We start from the raw sequence: 22,621 nt of genomic DNA on the forward strand, positions 1-22,621 counted from the left end.
CGCACATTCCCCCCTTCCCGGGGACAGCGGCCATCCCCTCCCCGGCCAGCTCGGGCTGAAGGCAGCCAGCCCTCCGCCCGCCCCCGGTCCCGCCCCGCCGGGCCCCGCGCCTCGCTGGGAGCTGTAGTCCGGGAACTACGAGCCCCGGCGTGCCCCGCCGCCGGGCCGGGCCAGGGGGAGCGCGGCACGGCACGGCACGGCATGGCGCTGGGCAGCGGCTGCCTGCGGGCCGGGCGGGGGCTGCTACGCGCCGCGGGGCCGCGGCCACCCCCCGCCCGGGGACGCTGCGCCGGGGGCCGGGTGAGCGGCGGGGGCGAGGGGCCGGGGCCGCCGGCCGCGTCCTTGCCGGCGGGGCGGGAAGGGCGCTGCGGGCCGGGGGCCGGGGCCGGGGATGGGGGGGAGGGAAGGGCTGCCGGCGGCGGGTGACCGTCCCCTGCGCTCGCCTTGCAGCCGCCGGCCTTCGGGTTCCTCTTCGACGTGGACGGGGTGCTGGTGCGGGGCAGCCAGCCGGTGCCCGCCGCCCGCCGGGCCTTCCAGAGGCTGTCGGACGGCGGCGGGCGGCTCCGGGTGCCCGTCGTCTTCCTGACCAACGCCGGCAACTGCCTGAGGTCGGCCAAGGCCCGAGAGCTCTCCCAGGCGCTGGGGCTGCAGGTAAAGGGCGGCGGGGGACGGGGGCGGACACGGAGCCCCACGGCCCTGGGAAGCGGCTTCTTTCACGGCTCCCCCCCCCTCCCCGTGCAGGTGTGCCGGATATGGAGGGGAGCACCGGGAGGAAGGAGCCCACCCGGGAGGGGTGAAGGGCTGGGGGGTGGCAGCACCACCGAATGACAGACCCTTGGCCTGAGGGGATGGAGGGAGGCAGGTGGCAGCCGGGGTTGGGGATACGACCCCGACCACGGGGGAGAAAGGGGGGATATTGTCCCTGCGGATCCCCCATCAGCCTCGCTTCCCCTCCCGCAGGTGTCCCCGGAGCAGGTGATCCTGTCCCACAGCCCCCTGCGGCTCTTCAGCCAGTTCCACCAGAAGTGCATGCTGGTGGCCGGGCAGGGGCCCGTGGAGGAGAACGCCCTGAAGTATCCTTTGCTGTGCCTGCTTCTTGGGAATCTGTGCCTCCTGCTGCTGCTCCTGCCCTGCCCGTGCCCCTGGCACTCGCTCGGTCAGCTTGTAGAAGCGCAAGGAGACAGAGAGGTCACTGGTCTCATCTTATAGGGGAGGCACCTCTTACGGAGAGGCTCAAATGCAGGCACTAACTGGTCATCTCCATCTTGGTCACCTCCTGGCTGTCCTTCTTCTGTGTTTGGCTTCACACGCTGATTACCTCTCCCGTGATTGCTGTTCCCGTTGGCGGGATGTCATCGTGAGAACTTTGTCAGCTTTGGGCTTCTCTCACTTTTGAGATAAAATTGTAGTCCTCCCATTCTTTCATGGCAAAGTGCATTAGAGATCCCTCCCAGCTCTCCCACAGCTAAGGTTTTCCTCAGGGATCTGACAGCAATGGAAGGAACTTAAATGCCATTAGATTCAGAGCATCCCAGTGCAGGGATGTGATTGAAATGGCAATCCCACATGCGTATTGCCTGGCTGAGGCAAGGGCACAGCAGGTCTGACACGTCCCTTGTCTGCAAGCAGGTAAGAACTGCCTGCAGGGTTTGCGACATCTCAGCCTGTACGCACAGAGTCACACCTTGTACTTTATTTGGTAACTTTATTCGGTACAAAACCTTGGCCTGTCCCTGTGTTTCCCCAGGGCCAGTAGGGCCATGTCAGGGCAAGGTGTTCTGCAAGCAAACGCGACTCATCCTTCACTTGCGTGGTTTTATCAGCACAGACCATTGTCTTTTCACCAGCTGAGCTGACCAGAGCTTCCCTGATCCTGCTTCTAGCCAAGAGGTCTGACCAGCCCCCTGTGCTGCACCAGTACGAGAACCCTGGCCTTAAAGGTCTCCCAAAGCACATCCATTCTGTCTTGGAGCAGCCTCTGCTTTTTGCCTAATTCCAGGGATTGCTGATCTCAAACTAAATCACCCGTCTGGGGTTTTTTGTAACCTTTAGGGCCACCTGTAGGTTGAAGGACAGCGTAGTTTGACTGAAAGCTATGAGGGTATGCATTACCCAGATAAATAACTGCTCTGTTACTAGGATGTGTATTCCTTAATCCTGTAGATGCTTTTGCAAGTAACTTAAAAAAAACCCAGTAATTTAAAAAAAAAAAGAAAAAGTCTTCACAACTTTCCTTGATGGTCTGAAATAGCCTGGGGTTCAAGCATGTGGTCACCACAGAGGCACTGAGGAAGGCATATCCCCTGCTAGACATGGTGGATCAGAGCCGGAGGCCAAAGGAGCTGGTAATTTCCTGATGCATCAGTGGAATGGGTGGTCTGGGGTGGTGGTGCTTACGGCGTATAGCATGGGGTGAAGAAGCTGCAGAGGCACAGAGCAGCTGGCTGCTAGTGACTTTCTTTAGCAAGAGCCCGGGACTGGTACTGAGCAGCCAGCGTGTCCCTGCTCTTTGCAGTGTTGGCTCCTGCAGGAAGGGCAGTGACTTTTCCCCTCTCTCATGCCTTGCCTGTCTTTCATTGCTGTTCCTTGCGGTGAGCGGTAAGATGGTTGGGTTGGCATCTGCAGCTCTGAGACAGGAATGCAAGATCTGTGAAATCCAATCTGGGATGGAGGGTGGGGGGAAAATCTTTCTTCGGGATTCCAGGTGGCCTTGTCTTGCCTCTTTACGGCACTGCCTTGGCAGGTTCAAAGGAAGCATTTTTAGTTTTGTTTTGGAGACGGCATTAGGTTTTGCATTACTAACCCAGCCTTCGTTATTTTTCTGGCAGCCTCCTCCAACCACTGGCTTCCCCACTATAGAAGGTAAGCAGTAGCCTTTGTTTACTTATGAACAGCAAGCAGAAAGAACAGCAAGGCAAGCCAGCTGGGATGGGAGCTAATGATGTGCTGTTGGCTCATCAGTACCCACAGGCAGCTTATTCAGAGGATGCAGTCAGCAGGCAGCCTCGCTGCCCTCGTGCAGCGTGAGGCACAAGCTTGATAAGAGCAAAGCCAACTTTTCTCGGTGCTGTGCTCCAGTGTTTGGGACCACTGGTGCAGTGATGTGCCGACTGGAGCCCTGGCACCAGCCGTGTTCCAACAGTAGCTGTATTAGCCAGGGCATCCCAGCAGAGGAGTATTTTTGCTAGCAGATGTCTTTTGGTAGTGGGTCCTATACACGGATGCTGCGAGTTTCCAAGCATCTTGAAATCTTCCAGGGGTGATTCTGTTTGGTGAGCCAGTGAGGTGGGAGACAAGCCTGCAACTTATTATTGATGTACTCTTGAGCAACGGGAACCCTGGGGCAGAGCTGCAAGATATACCATACCCCCATCTGCCTGTCCTTGCCTGCAACATGGATCTTCTGTGGATGGCTGAAGCCAAGATGCCCAGGTGAAAAGCATATGTGGTATTTGTTTTAGCCTATTTCATACATCTCTCCTGCAGATAATCTTCTCTTACTACGTTTTTTAGTGTTAGAGTTTGACTGTATGGCATAATTAGCAGCAGAGATATAAAACAAAGACTAAAATTTTCAAGAAGCAAAAGCCAGACCACTGTCTGTGGAGGTGTGTGTGGGTAGATAGGGTGTCCAGACTAGGCGGTACTAGTCCCAACTGGCAACAGCAGATGGTCCTCCTCACTGAGGAGCGTTTGCTACTTAAGTGGTGTGACTGGGGATATCGATGACCTCCTTTCTGGAGCAGGTTTGGCCATGGCACTTTCCTTCTCTGCTTGGAGAACATCTACAAGAAAGTAACAGGCCGGGAGCTGAAGTACGAGGCCTTGATTGGCAAACCCAGCACAGTCACCTACCGCTATGCCGAATATCTGATAAAAGAGCAGGCAGAGAAACAGGGCTGGAAGTCTCCCATCCGACGCCTCTATGCAGTTGGGTAAGAGAATGTTTTTCCTGATGGTTTCCTTGGGGAGTTGCATACTGGCTTCTCTTAAGTGGTTTTTCTAATGGATATTTCTAAAACGAATACCGGAATCCCCGTGGCATCTCTGGAGCCTCACATCCTGGAACAGAAGCTTGCTAGCTTTTTGCACCCTACACTTTTAATAATTTGAAGGGCCTAGCGAAGCTGTCAGTGTGGGATGCAGAGCGCGTGTAGCGTGACTGGATTAAAGGAAAAGTTAAAGAGATTCAGATGTAGTGCCAGGAGCCCAGTTAGGCCAAACACTTCGGGATCATAGGGAATACATTACAGAAATGACTGAAATTGCTGTGGGCGCTTTGGATGTGTCTTCGCCCCTTTGAAAGATGTCTGTGAAGCACGTGGCCTTCACCACAGCTGAACAGGACACCCCAGTAAGTAGACTCAGTGGCCCAGTCTAGGTAGTTCTCTTGATGTTAGCAATTATCTTATGCCCCTTCCTCCCTCAGTACTGCCTTAATCCCAGTTCGCCAGAGCCAGAAATTGATGCGTGGGCTAGTTTCTCATTCCTGTTTCATGCTGTAACCTTATCCAGGGATAACCCTATGTCCGATGTCTATGGGGCAAACCTCTACAACAACTACCTCAAGTCAGCTCACCAGAACCAGGTCCAGGCTGGGGTGAAGGGGAGCCCGCAGGCAGCCAGTCCCCAAACTGAGGATCACCTCGAGCTGAGGAAGGACTGCAACAATTCAGTGGAGAGCTGCGAGTCGATTCTGGTCTGCACTGGGGTCTACCACCATGATGCAGATGTTCCCAGTAAGACAAAGGAGTGCACGACAGAGAAGGTGTTCCACGGCCATCGGGACTTTTGCTTCGACCCCAGCCTGGTGGAGGCATCTTACATAGTGCCAGATGTGAATGATGCTGTGCAACTTGCTTTCAAGAAGGAGAACTGGAGCTAGGGTTAAGACAGGTGTGCCTAAAGATCTACCGTCAGGGATTTTATGTACCAGAAAGGGAAGAGGGGAAGAACGGGGAGAGACCTGGGGTGATCTTCTAATCTAGCCAACAAGAAAGAAAAATCCCTGTCTCAGCACTAAAAGCCCCTTGCTTTTATTGGTACTCACCTGCAATCCTGACAGCTGCCGGCAGGCTTTCAACTGCGAACGTACATTGCTGCCATCAATAATTGAGCCATAATGGAAACAGGGTATAAAGAGAAGGCTTGTCCCAGCAATCCCAGTTTTGTTCAGCCATCAGAGTTCTTTCTTTTCCACCCTTTGTGTGTGAAAATCAGGCAAGCCCACCCTCCTCCTTGCGGTGTGTTTGAGCATGAAGCTCTTCCCTGCTCAGGGAGCCACTATCAGCCCATCTACCATTCGTACAGTGTACTATTCGTCCAGTCTGTGACGTGAGCGCACCAGAAGCTGCGTTGTGGTGGCGCTTTGCCAAGGGAAGGCTTTTAAGTCTTAACGTTCTCCTTATTCTTCATAAGTGCCTATGGACTTTTAACAAATTCTGTTTGCTTGGGGATTTGTCACTGCATCACTGTCAGTCTGAAACAAAGTCCCTTTCTGCAGTCCTCTGGCAGCTACGGGGTGGCAGGGCCCCCTCAAAGGAAGCTGCAGTAGCCAGAGCAACTTGCTGCAGGGCCGAGGGGAAAGTTATATTATTCCCTCCCACCTATTTAGCATTCTGTGAACACTTCTGCCTTTTTGCATCCCGCTAGGGAGCCAGCAGCCTGCTCTCAATAGCAGAGGAAACCATGACAGAGTCTGAATTTCCAGAGGTCTCTTTGCCCAGAATGCAGTGTTGCAACAAGAGTCTGTTTCAGTACCCACCCTGGCCCCAACTGCTGTGAGGGGGATGACATCCCCCTGCTCCAGCTGGCACAGCTTCCAAAGAGGGGCTCCTCTTTAGAACAAGGGCCAACCAGAAAGAGTCATGGCCCGCCTTTGCTCCTGCCTTGCATGCAAGGATTGAAATAGGAGATCGCCAAGCCAGGATAGTACCTGAGCCCCAAATCCCCAATCTTCATCTTTAAGAGTACGAATGTATCCATCCTTTTTTCCTCTCTTCTCTTGTGTGGTTTGCAGCTCAGGGATACCCCATATGGTCTGATCCCTGTTTCCTCTTCTTCCTTTAGTATGCACGTAAAGTCCCCCTAACATGAACTAGCAGCAGGGACTTGCCTGCCCAGGAACATTTCCATATCCCTAATGAAATGCACCTTCTCTTGCCTCTGTTCTCCTAGCTTGGGCTATGCAGAGAAAGTTCAAGACCTGTGTCTCCTTAGACAGTCTAAAGAAGCTAAGCAAGCGTTGCTTGAGAAACTCCATGTGAAAGATTGGCTCAGCAAGGAGTGTCTTAATTCCAGAGGAGCACTGTGATTTTTAGAAGCATAAATCAGTCTTCATATGTGATGGAAAGCCTTTGGAGCCAACACAACTGGGTTGGTGTTCCTAGTTATACTCAGCTTATACCACACTGAGAAATCAGAAATAGGTCTGCTCTGCCTCCTCTTTCTTCCTGCTTTACCAGGCAGCTCTGTACACGGGGTACAAACAAGATGTTCTGCACAGAAGTTTGAGTTGTTCCTAATTCAAATCTCAGTATCCATGTGCACTGACATTCTGCTCCAGCAGCTTTCCGTCTTCTTGACACTGATGTATCTGCCTGGGAATGTCACACTGCAGAGCAGGCTCTGTTCTTCTGTTATGCCAGGTTCTGTGTCTGAAGGGGACTGGGTGCCCTGTCAGTGACTCAAGCAAAGAGGTCCTTCCCCATTGCTTCTTTCTGTATACCTTATTTTCTGAATAGGAACAGAAAGGTATTCTCTTTGGATTAATTTATCTCCTTTGAAATCCATAGTGGGAAGCATTCTCTTCCTCTCTAGTCTTCCTCTCTTAGTGCTACCTGGGGTTCTTCTCTGTTGTCTTATCAGGACAGGAATTGCTTGGCTTCTTCTAAAAGCAGCTGTAATGTCAGCAACACAATCTGAAATTTGAATCTTTTGGCCTTCACTGGAGAGAAAAAGAAATTACCATTTCGTCTATTTGCACAAGACAAGGGCTTGTCTCCAGTTTCCAGAAGCATGAGTACAGGGAAGGACTTTGCATATAACACAGGGAAGGTCTTTTAGCTTTCAGCACATTTCCACAGTCACAATTGTGCCGTGGACCCAGTGTGCAAGGCCTGAAACTGGAGGTCCAAACCCCATTTACTCATTAACTAGCTCCAGTGTCCCTCAGCCTCACTTTTCAGAAGTGCCATCCAGTGCAGGAAGAGGAATGCTCCCTTTCCTTGCAGTATTTGCTAACATGGGTGATAAATCTTATAGGATTAACTGGGAACAGTCTTCTAGGCCATGATTGCATAGACCTGAGAGCTGGTTGCTGGCAATAACTGCTACCTTCAATTTGGTAGGTACTTAATCTGCAGAAAACTGAAGTCTGTCCATCTGAGCGTGCTCAGTAACCTTTGGCAAACCTCTTTCTTGTTACTTGTTAAGACTGTGGTGCCAGTTACTCCAAGACAAGGCGCTGCTGAACCAGTGTTCCCTGAGGGATGTAGTGCTGCTGGATCAGCTGTCACAAACGGAGCCAGGGGCGCTGGCTGCTGCTGCTGCGATGACGGCAGTAGCAGCTTTGAGGAAGGAACGCGCAGAAGAATTTTCGGAAATCACAAGCAGTTTGTAATTTCGTATCGGCATGCATGGCACTTCTCAGCCAGAAGTGAGGTAGGTAGCCAGAGGAATGAGGTAGCACCTCTTTTAAGAAAGGAAGAGGCTTAACATTTGCACAGAGAGCGAGCCAGGCATCTCCATCTTTGGAATAGCAGTGGAGGTGAGCTGACTGATGTGAATCTGTTTCAGATTCCAAATCTGCTTTTAGCTCCAGATTTCTTTTTTCACCATGTTAGTGTTGAAACAGTGCTCTGGGAGTCTTAAAAAATGCGTAGGAGGAACTTCAGTGATAAGAAATTTAAGAAATGCTTTGCGAGTTGAAATTGGGCAGAAAGGAGGAGAAGGAATCCAGAAGAATCTTGTACCCTTTCCCAAATTCTTATCAAGTGAGGTTGCATAAAAGGCTCTGCTTGTTCGTCTGTGCACTAATTAGTCAGATGGGCTGCTCTTGGTCTGAGCAACACAGAGACCTTTCCCCTCTTCCCCTCTCAGCTCCTTGAAACAGTGCACTTTGTCCAAGTCACTGCCCAGGAATTGCATGGACACAGTGGAGGGAGTAGGAAGTCTGGGTTCTCCGGCTGCTGTCAGATACTGACTTGATTGTGGAAGATTTCTACAGTCGGAAGTGCTTGCCAGGTCTCCTCTGTTCCACAAGTTTTGTGCTGGAGTGCTGTGCAGGCTTCTAGCTTATCTGCGGTTCATTTATGGACATCTGTTATTGCTAGAATTCCTAGGTGAAATCCTTTTTCCTTGGAATTGCAGCTTCCTGGAATTAGCTTCAAGTGTGGCTGGAACAAAACTTTTCCTTTGTCTCATGTATTGCACAGAAGTGGTATTTCTGAAGCCGTATTTCTCTCATTTGGAGCAATCATACTTCTGTGCAGATTATGGGGCCAAGCAGGAGAGGGGACTTCACTTGCTGATCTACTACCTTAAATATTTATATGGTGCACTGCCCTATACAACAAACATGGTGAAGACCTGATCCTAACAACTCCATCTTCCACGGATGGATGGGTTTTAGTCAAACCTAAAGGGAGTATGCAGTGAGATGAGGCAACTGAGAACAGCAGGGAGGAACTGGAGAGGGGATAGACCTTGTTCTGGATCTGAAGCAGAGAGGTTTTATGTCATGCAATAACATAGTGGCCAGAAAGGCCAATTCCTTTATTCCACAGGATGCATGGAACTACTAGCCTGGCATTCAGGGAGTCATATAACACTACTGTCCCCTTTCTTCCAATCTTAATCCTGGTTTGTCTTTTTCCCTCCAATAAATGGGTAATGTTTCAGATTATGTCATGTGCACTGTAGCAGAGTGATTATGTATCCTACAGAGAAATCACAAGCTGTGATTATTTTAGATTTCATACTAATTTCAACCCAGTTCCGGAGTTGCTCCTTTGATCTAGCACATATATAAAATAATAAAAGATGTTTTCTTTGAAATTAATTTTAACTTGCTATGTGTATATTTCATGAGTATCATCCTGGTCTCTTTCGCATCTTTGCCCTAGAAGATTATCAGGGAAAATTCTGTCATTTGTTCTATTCATGAAGCCATTCTCAAATTTTCTTGAGGGACTGACCCTGAAAGATACCCCTCCAGCAATTCTTTTGACTGAGCCAACCTGCAATTCCCTGTAAGCTCTACGTCTGCCGTAGTCAGGTGAGATAAGTGAACTTTGACCATTCCTACTCAGCAAGGCGGGGGGAGGGAGGTGTCAAGAAGGACACATCACAAGCTACGATGCCCTGACTGACCATTCACAGCGGAGACTAGTTTTGGGATGGCACCTGTGTACGAGATGCTTTCAGGGTAGGCATTGAGTTGTGACCTGACCCAATGATTACACGTTGTAATCACAATCACAATGGTTGTAATGATTACACGTACTGAGTGGGGAAGCCACAAGCCAGATGCCACCAACTGAATCTGCTATTGCAGAGGAAGAACAAGCCTAAGGGCATACAGGAAGCCGCCCTTACCACAAGAAGTTTACTTGGCTCTATGTTAAAGCCTTTGTGATCATAAAAGAAACCCAACTTGTTTGACAAGAGCCATGCCCTGGTACCTTTTGAAAAAGGTGAGTGGAGTTAGGGAGACATATACTAACTGGCAAACTTTCAGATTAGAGCCAAAAGCTTCCACTGATTTCAGCAAATGGAAAATTAAAGATCCTACTAGGTGAAAACCATCAGCTTTAATGATTTAGAAACAGCCAATTCACTTGTGCTGTTCTTATAAGATATTCCATCAGAAGGTTTTCCATCTACAAAGTTCACAGCTCACGGGAGGCACATTAGACAGCAAAACAAGCATGATTCAGAGTCCTGAGGACTCAATGTTTAAAGCAACAATCGATAAAGCAGTAAAAGCAGTTTTGGAAGGACTGGACAAGGATTCCCATTCTCCGCAGAGAGGGGAATTGAATTGTATTCTACATGCTGGAGAAATGACCTAAGGCCCCAACCTCTAATAAATAATAATAAAAAGCGTTAACCAGCCCTCTCCTTTTATCCAGTACTGGTAGTTGGAGCACTCACCCAAGACAGGGCATAACGAGGCTTAGTTAAGCAGAAACAGATCAAAACCTGACCCTATCAGATGAATGCTTTTAATCACTACACTATTGTCAAAGCAAAAGGGCAGCCTAGGGTTAAGGTGTCCCTTGTTGGAGACAGCCTTAGCTGGAAGGTAAGAATCCCACAGAAATCCTTAACCAACAAAGGAGCTGAGTTAAACATTGGCATCACAAAACACTGAAGAAGGAACAACTTGAACTGTGTCCAGTTCTGGGCTCCCCAGTTCAAGAAGGACAGTGAACTGCTGGAGAGGGTACAGCAAAGGGCTACAAAGATGATTAGGGGACTAGAACATCTCTCTTACGAGGAAAGACTGAGGGACTTGGGTCTTTTTAGTCTGGAGAAGAGAAGACTGAGGGAGGATCTGATCAAAGCCTATAAGCACTTAAAGGGTGGGTGTCAAGAGGATGGAGCTGGTCTTTTTTCAGTGGTGCCCAGGGACAGGACAAGAGGTAATGGGCACAAACTTGAACGTAAGAAGTTCCATCTAAACATGAGGAGGAACTTCCTTATTTTGAGGGTGGCGGAGCACCGGAACAGGCTGCCCAGAGAAGTGGTGGAGTCTCCTTCTCTGGAGATATTCAAAACCTGCCTGGACACGTTCCTGTGCAACCTGCTCTGGGTGGACCTGCTTTGGCAGGGGGGTTGGACTAGATGCTCTCCAGAGGTCCCTTCCTACCCCGTATCATTCTGTGATTCTGTGAACAAGAGGGACTGAGAGCCCTATTCAAGTTGGAGTTTGCTCCCACGTGGATGTGGTGAGAAACGCTTACCAGAGAAAGTGCTTAGTCAGTGGATTCTGGTGAGCCTTGAACACAAGCTAAGCAGTTACCTGCTCACGCTGGAACAGACTTTGGCCCTTTAGGGGCATGTCCAAACCCTTCCTTGACCGAAGGTACCTAGCCTCAATACAAAAGCATGTATCTTTATGGATTTTTGCAGCCACACAGCGATGAAAATCATGCGCTTAAAGACCTTTATAGATCCAGTCTGCAACAGTTTAAAACCCCACACCAGCAAGGCAGCTACAGGTTCCCTAGGAACCAAAGCATTCCATCAAGAGAGCACTTTTCACTATAATAAACTTGCTTTTCCCATTCAGTCAGTTCATCTACTAAGAACTTTCACTTTTTCCTCAAGGTCAGTTCCAATACACCCTGTGTGCTAAGAGTGAGTAAAGTACAAAATACTAAGAGCAAACCCCAAATCCTCTTCACTCTCCAAACCCCTACCCCACTACAAGCATGAAAAAAAACCTCTTTGCATTTTATGCTGGTATCAAAAGCTCTTTTTGAACGGAAATGTCATTACAAGCAATAGATTGTTACACTTTTATATCCTTTTGAAGAGTATCTGTATTTCCCAAACTGTAATACTGGATCAGCAGTTTAGTTACAAAGACTCTGCATTCAGAGGTGGACAAACCAAGGCATCTTTGAATTTTGGTGCTGGCCAGGTGAAGCTCTTCTACACTTGCTCTGTAAATTCAATCCTGACCCTTTGAATGCATTAGATAAGTGCAGGACAAAGCGCGTGTCAGAGAATCCCAGAACCTTCCTTTCCCACACAAAAGGCATTTTAAGTATGGTTAGAGCAGATTATGCTCCAACTCACTGAGATCAGCTTTGCCTTCTTCCCTCCCACTGCTGCCAGTTTCTGACAGCTTACTGCAGGGTATAATTAGGGATTTAGTCTCTGGTCTTTCTTTCAGGCATATATTTGCCTCTTTTTCTTTTTTTTTCTTTTTCTTCCTCCAAGAAATTGAGTCATTATTTTGTTTCCCTCTTGAGTTCTGCCCTCAAGAAAGTTTTGTCTTTTCCCCAGCAGGAGGATTTTTGAGGGCACGCTACTTGTTTCCACTAGTAGTGTAAACTGGAAATTGTAGCATTTTAGATATTCAGTATGAGTATTTCACAAAACTCTGTTGTCTGCTGCTTGCCTTAAAATGTACATATACACACACACATCTATGCATACACATAAATACATAAAGAAGCCAATGCTTTGGAGCAGCTGAAGAGTAGAAGCTATTTATAGTTTAGCCTTTTAATGTTTTAACGGTAATGGTTAAGCACTAACACTTCCAGGGACTGCACATTGCATTAAATAACTGGATCACACGGGAAGCATCAGCTTGTCATATCTCATCCTACAGTGTGCTACAAAAAGCTCTTCAAGTAGAAGACATTTCTCCCCTCACTCCCATCTTAAAATACAGGCACAATTTCTGCTTCCTTCCACACAAATAAGCTCTTTTCATATTGTCACCTCTTTTTTTGGGTTATATTTGCCCTGCTGGAGCCCATGCTCAGCCCAAGGAAGACCTGGAGCTCTCACCCTCCTTCCTAGTGCTTCCTCATCCCTGCTTGTAGCTCCCCTTGCCCTGTAGCCACATGTCCCTGTTCCCACCTGCCTACCTTGGACACAGGGACTTTCCCAGCCCCAGCAGGGATCCTTTAGTCTCTGTAGGACTGTTTCCATGTGGCTTCTCTTGCCCTGCTCACGCAGCCTCAGCCCAGCAGGACCATGCCCTCCAGGCTCCAAGAGGTGCAAGCCCCTTCAGTAAGCACATGTGAGCCCAGGCAGGCTCACAGGTCCTCCCAGCTCCGCACCAGGTGCCTTGCTTCCCCCGTTCCCCTGGGCTGAGCTCACCTGGCTCAGGGGTCCCATCCAATTGCACTTACCCCAGCAGGTGGGACAGATGCCAGGCCAGCAAGAAACGCACCCAAATCTTTGTGAAACAAGGCACAGACTGAAAGCAGAGGAGACACAAATGCCTACGGGCAGACTGCCAGGGCAGCTAAGTGAGCGTGTCCAGCCTATGGTGCCCAGGGAAGCACATTGCCCAGGAAACCTGGAGCAGGAGAGCCAATGAGGCAAAGCCGTCACCGTCTGCCGCCCAGGTAGGGCAGGAGCAACCCTCTCTGTGTGAGGGTTGTTGCCCTGAGCAGCCCAGGTGGATGCTTGATTTTCATTCCACATCCTCTCATAGAAGCGGAAAACTTGCAGTGGAAAAGGTGAACGTGGTAGGAGCAAGACTGATTTCGCTAATGCTCAGAACTGCCCACACATTAATCATGCCAGTGACACAGGCCTTGGCTTACCCCGAGAAGGGTCAGGAGAATGTACCCACCTTAGATAAAGGCCAGGATCCAGTACGTTAGAACGTAATTTTACCTTTTACCCTTGATCACCACACACTCTGCCATCTAACCCTCACATCTTTCTGTGGAAAACAAATTAGGAGATACAGCTGGTGGTGTTCACAAACCCTTGCTGCCACCCTGAGTCATCCTGAACTGGGCAACTCCAGACACCAGTCAAAGAGAAGCAGCACTGGGCCCTGCTCGAACCTGGAAGAGCAACTCAGACAGCAAACACCCTCCTTGGCTACGACCTCGAGCCTCCCGCTCCCTACGTAACACAGACCATCCAAGAGAGCCCTAAGCAAGGTCTTTGCGGGGTTGTACCAAAATGGCAGTCAAAGCAATTGACTTTTTTTTTTTTAATTTGGCAAGTCTGTCAACGAGAGAAACATGCAAGTGCTGTGTGGCAGAGCCCAGGTGCAGAGCTTTCATCTCTGACGAAGTCCACACACCTCGAGAGGCTGGAGAGCAAAGCAAACACCACGGGACGGTATCCGGCAAGGAAAGGAGAGGTGGCTCACTGCTCGCTCTCTTCTTACGTCTTGAATGACCTCAGACCAAGCTGCTGGGCTGAGAGTGCTGCTGTATTGCTTCTGTCACACAAAAGCTTGCTGTTCTCCTGTGCTGGGTGGCTGTGGGCCAGCACCACACCCCAGCAACACAGAGGGAAATGTCCTGTGCGTCACTGATGTGGCAGCACCTTCAAAGCATTGACATGGGATGTGGATCGTGGGGAGCAGCCCGTGGGCAAGGGCAGCCCCATGGTTCCATGTGGCAGAGGGGATGCCAAGGCTTTAACACCTGGGCCAAGGGCCTCAGCAAAGGCACACCAGCTGCCTGAACTAAATGCAGGCAGCACTGTACAGGGCTGTTTGGAGGCTGCTGGGGGAGGTCCTCAGCCTCAGGCTGCCATGCAGTCACCTGCTGGAAAATTAATGGTGACAGCGCTCTTTGCACTCACCTGATCTTAAATTTGTGGATGCCAGTGATGTTGGTTACAACAGTTACAAGGCTAGCGGTGCTGCCTGATGTGTCCTGGTCCCTCTCCGAGTCACCTACAGAGGTGTCCTGCCTGTTTTGCCCTGGGGTGAAGCCTCGTGTCCTCCATCCTGGTACCAGGCTAGGATACACCAGCCCATTCACTGCTCTCCAGGCTGGACCATCCTTCTGAACACTCATGTTTCTTACAATATGCTATAATTACTGACCTTCTTAAACCGAAGTGTTTTTATTTGCTAATTGAAATATGGAATTAGGGAGAAAAGGCCCTTAGACAGCAAGAGAACGCATGTGCGTTCAGTCTCATCTGAAGCTACGTACTATGACAAGGTGAGTTAGAGGAAGGCGCTGAGCATAAGTAGGGCTGATGCAAGGTTGAATCTTGACAAGCGTATCCTGGCATTGAAAACACAATGTGAGTATACCAGAGAACAGGTGTGCCCCGTCCTAGCTGACACCCAGCCATGCAGGCAACGGCAGCAGAGAAGCACCAGCATAGATTTCAAAGCAGGACAGCTACCAGCATGGGAAACCACGGGAAGGTCTGCATGTTGGTACCCCAGTTTAGAGGTTGCACCACTTCAGTACTGTGCCCAAGTAACTACATTAAAGCTTGCACAGCCTCCAGTTATCTTTCTGTGCCACCTTCTTTTGACCATGCTTTTAGGAAATTTATCTGTGCCCCCTCACTCCAGTCTCCATTGACAGTAATGTTTTTGCTGTGATTCTTCTTTGTCTTTCCCCGCTCTTCCTGTTGATTATTGCCATGTGTCTAAAGAAATCTTCTTGTCAACCCACCTCAAGCTCTCCCCTTCCCTTTCTCAATTATTTCGTTTCAGGTTTAAGCATGAATTCTCCTGATACCCCAGACTGATTTCTCTGTTTTCAAGAGCAGCCAGTAACATTTACTGGAGTAGGGCTTCTCCAGGATCTTGCACCAGCATGTATTAGATGTTTATCACTGCTCTCCTGGATATCCTTTCCCAATACTAAGCATCTGGGTTTTGCTCAACCCCATGTATTGATAGGCAACATCCTAAAAAGTCAAGCTATTTTGGATCTTTGTCGTGAAGTTTAATTAATGCAGTTTGTGGGTACAGCTTATTCAGTATGCTTCACATCATTGATGGGCAACACACGGCTCCTCACCAGCGAGCACAGGCAGGAATGAGGGACTGGTGACACTGAGCACCAAGTCATTAATGCTGGTGCTGTGACAGAGCCAGCCAGCCAACCTCAATTCAAGGCCATTATTAGTGGGTCAATAAAGGCCCCCAATTGGTGCTTTCAGTAGAAATAGGAACTTTAGGGCTATTCACATCAATTTAAAGCCACTGTCCCATCATGGCAAGCTGGGAGCCCTCAGTATGTGTCTTGGCTCAACTTGGGAAACCAGTGGGGTAAAAGCCACTTACTTTGACGTACAACAGACCGAAAGCTAGGGCAGCCAAATGTCCAGCACCACAGATGAGGAGCCAGCAGTGAGTGCTTCGCAGTAGGCTCTGTGCCGGGCGACTGGCCCTCCTCTTGGTCAACCTAGAGAGATCAGGGGAGAGTGAAGTACGTCTGATTTTCTGGACTGGGTACCAGGGGGCTGTGGCATGGCCATGGGTGACTTGTCCAGCCCTGTCTGGCTCCATTCACGGGGGTCTAGGGCAGGGCGGCAGCTGGGCCATGCTCCCCGAGATATGGCTCTATCTCAGCCCCCGGGGCCGGGGAGGGGGGCGCCTTCCTCTCCCTCCCCTTCTCGACCCCCCCTCCTCCCCTCCCCCGGCCGCACAGCCACTCTCCGCTCACCCACCCCCAGCCCACCCACCGCCGCCAGCCGAGACGCCCGCCTCGGCTCCGCCAGCTGCTACGGTTGCTGCTCGGCACCGCCCCCGGCCTCCCCCGCCGCCTCCCCGCCGTTCGAGCTCTCCGCACCGCTGCCGCCGCCGCTGCCGTTGCCGCTGCCGGTGCGGCGGCGCGGGGGGCGGGCCGGGGGCGGGCCGGGGGCCGCGGCGCGGCCGTCGGGCCCGGCGCGCCGGCTCGGGGGCCGGGGAGGACCATGCACCGCGCTGCCTCCAACCAGCGCTCGGTCTCCTCCTCCTCGGGCTCCTTCCAGCCACCGCCGCCGCCGCCGCCGCCGCCGCTGCCGCACGCCGCCGATCGGCAGCCCCTCTTCCCGGGGGGCTCCAGCAGCGGCGGCAGCCGGCGGGGCTCGGGGTCGAGCTCGGGCTCGGCGCGGCCCCGCCGCCCCCGCAGCCCCCGCAACAGCAGCAGCAGCACCGAGGAGGAGGAGGAAGAGGAGGAGGACAGCATCAGCATCAGCAAGCCCCTAGTGCCGCCGCCCGCCGCCCCGCTGCCCGCCGCCGCCTCGCCGCTCACCAGCAGCAGCAGCAGCAGCAGCAGCAGCAGCGGCAGCAGCAGCAGCGGCGGCGGCGGCGGCAGCCCGGGCCGCAGCATGACGGCGGCGGAGCTGTACGGGGCGGCGGCGGCGGGCGGCGGGGCGGCGGGCGGCGGGGCGGCGGCGGGGGCGCTGCTGGGGCCCGGCGGGGGGGCGGCGGGCGGGCGGCGCTGGGGCTTCCAGGCGCTGTCCCTGGTGCTGCTGCTGGGGCAGGGCGCGCTGCTGGACCTCTACCTGATCGCCGTCACCGACCTGTACTGGTGCAGCTGGATCGCCACCGACCTGGTGCTGGCGGCCGGCTGGGGCATCTTCTTCTGCCGCAACAGCCGGGCGCGCCGCCGGGAGCGGCCCCCGCCGCCCCCCGGCCCGCCGCCTCCCCACCCGCTGCTGCTGCACGGCCCCCCCGGTGGCCGCGGGGCCGGGGGCCGCGGGGCCGGGGGTCCCCCCCGCGGCGGCGACTTCGCCTACGCGCACCTCGCCTGGCTCATCTACTCCATCGCCTTCACGCCCAAGGCGGCGCTGATCCTGGGCACCTCCATCCTGGAGCTGATCGAGCTGCGCCTGCCGCTGGGCACCACCGGCTTCCGCATCACCCTGGCGCTCTCCGCCCCGCTGCTCTACTGCCTGCTGCGGGCCATCGGCACCGAGGGCTCCGGGCAGCTCCTCCTGCCGCCGCAGCCGCCGCCGCAGCACCGCGCCGCCGCCGCCTTCCTCGCCACCTGCCTCGACCTGCTCGACAGCTTCTCCTTGCTGGAGCTGGTGCTGCAGCCCGGGCGGCCGGCGCCGCTGCCCGCCCCGCTGCGCTACCTCCTCATCGCCGTCTACTTTCTCTGCCTGGCCTCGCCGGTGCTGTGGCTCTACGAGCTCAGCGCCGCCCGCCCCCCCGGAGCCGCCCGCCTCGCCCTCCACCTCCTGCTGCCCGCCGGGCTGCTGGACGCCCCGCTCCTGGCGCTCCGCTGCCTCCTGCTCCTGCGCTACCAGCAGCCGCTTTCCCTCTTCATGCTGAAGAACCTCTTCTTCCTGGCCTGCCGCGGCCTGGAGGCGCTGGAGACCTGCTGCCTCCTCCGCCCCGCCACCGCCCCGCCGCCCGCCAAGTACGGCCCCTCCGCCGCCGCCCCCGCCGCCGCCGCCCCGCTGGCCCACGGGCTGTCCGACGCCGACGTGGGCCCTCACGGGTACGTGAACGCCTTGGCGGTCACCGCCCAGGGCTGAGCCCCCCCCACCCCCGCGGCCGTCGCCCGGAGGGGCTGCCGCCACCTCCGGGTCCGCTCCCGGCAGAGTCTCTCTGCGTTTCTGCTCAGGTTCCCGGGGGAAGGGGACGCGGGCTCCCCCGTCGGATTCTCACTCTCCTCCTTCCCTCTCCCGTGGACAAATCCATCAGCGCAAACCCGACTACCTGCAGGAGCGTACGGCTGACACTTGTCCCCGGAAAGTGCACCTGCCCTTCACAACGAGTCTTCTTCCAGTGCTTCTGCCTCTCCGCACTGTTTGGAGAGTCCCACTCTTCCCTTCTCACTCCCCTCCAGGACATCGTGTTGCTTTGCGACCGTAAAGGTTTAGTTTTTCCTTTTCCTCCTAAACAACAGGGACCAGTGGATTTTTTGTCCCCCTCCTTTAAGAACTCCTGCTGACCACAATGACGAGATGGGGGTGTGAGGGGTCTGACCAGCAGAGACGTGCCTTTGGGGTGCAGGCAGGACCAAAGGGAGCACGCATTGTTTTCGCTAGATGCTACAAAGCTGCCACCTCCCTTCCCCAGCAGCAGAGCTGCAGAGGGTCATTGTGTGCCAGCTGGGGAACCTCCGGGGAGCACGCCGGCCGTCTGGTCATTTCAAACCTAGGAGCCACTTTCTCCAAGCTGAAAATGTCTACCTCTGTGCTTCAACCTTTTGCATCTTACGTCGACTTCACACGTGAAACATGTGAATCCGGCATGGACATAATCCAGGGGCTTAGACCCCATTTCACTACCACTGAGACATTTCTTTCTGGTGAGAACAGGGTTTACAGCAGCTTACTGCTTGCTTCAGACAGCAGCACCCAGGTGCTGGGGCTCTCATTTCTCTGTGAATATGCATGTTTATGGGATCAGTGTTGGTTTTCTTTTACGCAGAGTGTAGGGTCTCCCTTTCCACAGGCCGGGAAGGCTGGAAAGTTTTCCTCTGGTCCTCCCTCCGTGTCTGTTTGCGAGCAGAGACAGGGCTAAGCCTGCAAACTGCCCTCCTCTCAAATGGCCGAGGATGTCAGCGCTGCTCGGGGTGGGCCCTGCGCTCGGTGAACCTCACTCCTCAGCACAGAGCTCCCGAGCTTTGCTGAAAGGCCACACACCAGCACCCTGTCCTCCACACGCATGTGGTTAAGGGTGGACGGGGAAAAAAGTTAATTGTTAGTAACCTCTCATAGAAACAGAGATATCTTTGTTTTTAAGCTCCATGAATGTTTGGTGGAGGTTAAGGCCTGCCCTTCCGCCTGGCTACAGCTGCTCCTGAAACCCACCAAATGGAAGCAGGAGCACAGAGGCCATGTTTGGAGGAAGGACTTTGCCCTTCCCAGGCTTATATTTTGTTATCTGGGCCATTTATTGGGAAAAGGTGTTTCCTGTCCCGAGCCTTTTTTTCAGGCTGTCCTGATGGGAAGGGGAAATAAAGCACAACCAACTGCTACCCAGAGCCAACAGCAGGACTGCCGGGACAGGCCAGACTTCTCCTGCGCACACATCCATTCTCGCCTTCAGAGCTCGGGCTTCAGTAAGGACCTGTGCGGCCGAGCCTCCATCCCACCGCCCTTTTCACAGAGTGGGATCAACTGCCTGCTCCAGTGGACTGCTACAACAAAATGTTTACAGTCTGGCAACTTCCAGCTCCCGCTGGCAGAAGTGGGGGTGCCATGGGGCTCTTCTCCCCCAGCTTTCGGGTGGCTGATGAGCTTTGAGGGGCTAGAAAATGCCCTCGAAAAGCTGGGGCAATAGCGCTGTTCTGTTCTGCAGCTAGGATGGGTGACTTACTGCTCTCCCCACGCCAAATGGAGAGTCAGCAAAGGCTTGGATTAACTTTCCCACCAGTGCTTTATTTTTAATCTGAGCCCTTAGGTGGGCAATTGTGTGAATTTTGGCCAGTGGCCTTTCTCTTCAGTAACTTAACTTTTTGTCTGGACAATCTTGGTGCTGTGAGTGACTGTGATTGTAAAACTTGGTACTGTGAACTCTTCCTATGTGATGTGAGATGTGTCGAGGGGATGCTAAGTTCCTGGCCAAAGGAGGTGTCATTACAGGTATATTATGCTTGTACAGATACTTGTCTCCTTGCACCTTCCTTTTTCAGCATTAAACAGATAGTAAAAGCTCAGAAAGAACTACAGTATAGTTCAAGAGAGAATGAGATGGTACCTGTACCCAGGAGTACTCCATGCTTCAGTCAAACAGCTGAAGAAAAAAGAAAAAAAACCCCACAACACCCCCCCCCCAAAAAAAAAAAAAAATTTGGCCAAAAACAAGTTGAAGGAAAAGCTATTCACCCCCAACTATGTTATGCTGCTCCTACGGCCAAGTTCACCATAGCACCAACGTGCTTAGAACATCCCTAACACGCTGAAGCGTAAGCATAGTTGAGACACTAGAAGAATCACAGCAGAATTATTAACAAGTCTGACTTCAGTACCCCTTCACAGCACATAAAGTTGCTCTTTCAACAGTGAGTGCCTTTTTCCATTTAAGACATTATTGAGAAAATGGCATATTTGAAATTTATCTAGCCATGGCATATTCAAACCGTTGACGGTGAAATCACAGTTTAAATTTGTGCATGGACACAAAGATTGCCTGGGACAGATGACCCTGCAAAACGATGCCTCTGTTGTGTAGAATTCCTTTGTAGAAAATGTGGTTGATGTAGTGCCATGGTTTCCAGGTTGCTAGTAAATGTGCTGTTTGGAGAGCGTAAAGCTCTCGTAGTAGTTGGCTGTAGAGAAGCCCCCTTGCCACTAAAAGGGCAGCTCTGCTGCCACTTCAATTACTTACTACAGGGAAGCATTTAAAGCTCTTTGATGTCTTGTTTGTAAGCCTGCTCCTCCTTTCGAATTCCCTTCTCTTTGGTAATTGAGCTCTCGCTTCCATTTAAACCCTTCTGCCGCATGATAGATCCGTTTGCAGAAGAGAGAGATAGAGGTGCCATTAAAGCGCAAACAATACCTCACCCCATGCACCTCGCACACCTACTGTATCTTCCGCCAACATGAAATTACTGGTCCAGGTGAATAACACTTCGCTAAATGAAGTTGTGCCATACTAAAACATTCATCCCTCGGGATTCTGTTACAAGCCTTGTAACGCAACTTGGCAATTTAGCATTTTATTGCTCTCTGTTTGCTATCCTGACAAAAGAGATGACTACTCCCAGGAGGGGAAACTGAAGTGAGAGATAAGGCCTGTGGCCGATGGACACTTGGCATCCCCCTGGCATTAATCAGAACTTGTATTTTTTAAGAAGCAAGATTGTTAAAATAAAATTAGAAACTTGTGACTGATTTTGCTCTTTTTTTCCCCTCCTTTGGGTCTCACTGGGCTATCCAGTTTCGCATTCAGGGACCAACAGATGCTTTAAAGTTATTTGATTTCCCGATGTTGGATTGCTAAAACAGCATCTGGATTCTTCCCCTCAAACAAACTTTTTGTACGTGAAAGCGAGTTCTAAAAGCTGTAACACCAAGGGAGTTATTTGAGAAGGGAATGACTAAGGCAAGAAAATCCAGATGACACTTCTGAGCTTCCTATTGAAATGATTTATAGGAATTCATACCACTTGAAAAAGGCTCATGGGAAAAAAGAAATCAGATTTACATGTTAATTGCTGTAAGATAAGAGAAAGCTTTAAGCAGCAAGATGATCAAAATGACAATTATTCACATAATCTGAGAAATGGGATCTCATTGGAGAAGCGCTGAGATCACAGCTGCCACTTGCTTAGCTCCTGTTGGGTTAAGTCCTGTACAGACAGGAAACGAAGGTGGCACCCAGTGTTAAGTTTGCTGGGACTGTCCCTTTGTTAAGCTTTCGAGGCACCTGGCTGCAGAGAAAGCAAGTTGTCTTAATAGTCCTGCCTCACCGCCCAGCCCTGCACAGGGCCTGGAGAAAAGGAGGCTGAGGGGAGACCTTACTACTCTCTACAGCTCCCTGAAAGGAGGGTGTAGAGAGGTGGAGGTCAGTCTCTTCTCCCAAGCAAGAAGCCACAGGACAAGAGGAAGTGGCCTGAAGTTGCACCAGGGGAGGTTCAGATTGGATAGTAGGAAAAATTTCTTCACTGAAAGGGTTATCAAACATTGGAACTGGCTGCCCAGGGAAGTGGTAGAACCATCATCCCTGGAGGTATTTAAAAGAGAGGTAGATGTGGTGCTTAGTGACATGATTTAATGGTGGTTTTTGCCAGTATTAGGTTGATGGTTGGACTTGATGATCTGAAAGGTCCCTTCTAACCTAGACAATTCTATGATTCTATGAAATTACAAACATTTAACTTCTTCAGCACCCATTTTGAAAGAGCATGCCAACACATGAGGGCCCTCAGCTGTATCCAGCTCAACCAGATAGAGCTGCAACACTTTGCAGGAATGTTTTGACACTCGTCAACCAGTTCACTTCTACCTCTCAGTTTTGCCTCAGATTTCTATAAGACATAGTAACAAAGGGAGTTAGACAGAATTAAGGACATAAGTGTTTAAGTAAATATATCCAAAAAGTATTCTTGTTTTTTAATTTAAGGAAAAAAACACAAGGTATAAACAACTAAAATTATAAAATACACATAATACAATATTGGTTGTAGGTCAAATGAACATATTATCTTCTGAGATACCAGATTTTTAAAAAGATGAAATAAGATTATTTTAAGATTTTTTGATGAGT

The 22,621-nt window shown here is 51.5% G+C and overlaps 2 protein-coding genes across 2 annotated transcripts; both read left to right on the plus strand.

Moving 5' to 3' along the window:
- The first annotated feature begins 201 nt into the window (after window positions 1-201).
- HDHD5 (haloacid dehalogenase like hydrolase domain containing 5) lies at window positions 202-9,053 on the plus strand. Its single transcript, XM_074168366.1, has 8 exons — window positions 202-300; window positions 451-651; window positions 961-1,073; window positions 2,252-2,345; window positions 2,829-2,862; window positions 3,258-3,432; window positions 3,747-3,935; window positions 4,516-9,053. Exons 1-8 carry the CDS (start codon window positions 202-204, stop codon window positions 4,883-4,885), a joined length of 1,275 nt encoding a protein of 424 aa, XP_074024467.1. The 3' UTR covers window positions 4,886-9,053.
- A 7,333-nt stretch (window positions 9,054-16,386) lies between these two features.
- TMEM121B (transmembrane protein 121B) lies at window positions 16,387-17,937 on the plus strand. Its single transcript, XM_074144463.1, has one exon. The coding sequence runs from the start codon at window positions 16,387-16,389 to the stop codon at window positions 17,935-17,937; it is 1,551 nt and encodes a 516-aa protein (XP_074000564.1).
- Window positions 17,938-22,621: the final 4,684 nt, after the last annotated feature.

This window comes from Numenius arquata, chromosome 2 (genome assembly GCF_964106895.1).
Source record: "Numenius arquata chromosome 2, bNumArq3.hap1.1, whole genome shotgun sequence".
In the NCBI taxonomy this organism is placed as follows: Eukaryota; Metazoa; Chordata; class Aves; order Charadriiformes; family Scolopacidae; genus Numenius; species Numenius arquata.

Bases quoted from the DNA above. Each gene is read 5' to 3' on its own strand.
- HDHD5 (XM_074168366.1), top strand. From the start codon at position 202: ATGGCGCTGGGCAGCGGCTGCCTGCGGGCCGGGCGGGGGCTGCTACGC. The intron at 301-450 runs GTGAGCGGCGGG...CTCGCCTTGCAG, and splicing joins GACGCTGCGCCGGGGGCCGG to CCGCCGGCCTTCGGGTTCCT. The intron at 2,863-3,257 runs GTAAGCAGTAGC...GAAATCTTCCAG, and splicing joins TGGCTTCCCCACTATAGAAG to GGGTGATTCTGTTTGGTGAG.
- TMEM121B (XM_074144463.1), top strand. From the start codon at position 16,387: ATGCACCGCGCTGCCTCCAACCAGCGCTCGGTCTCCTCCTCCTCGGGC.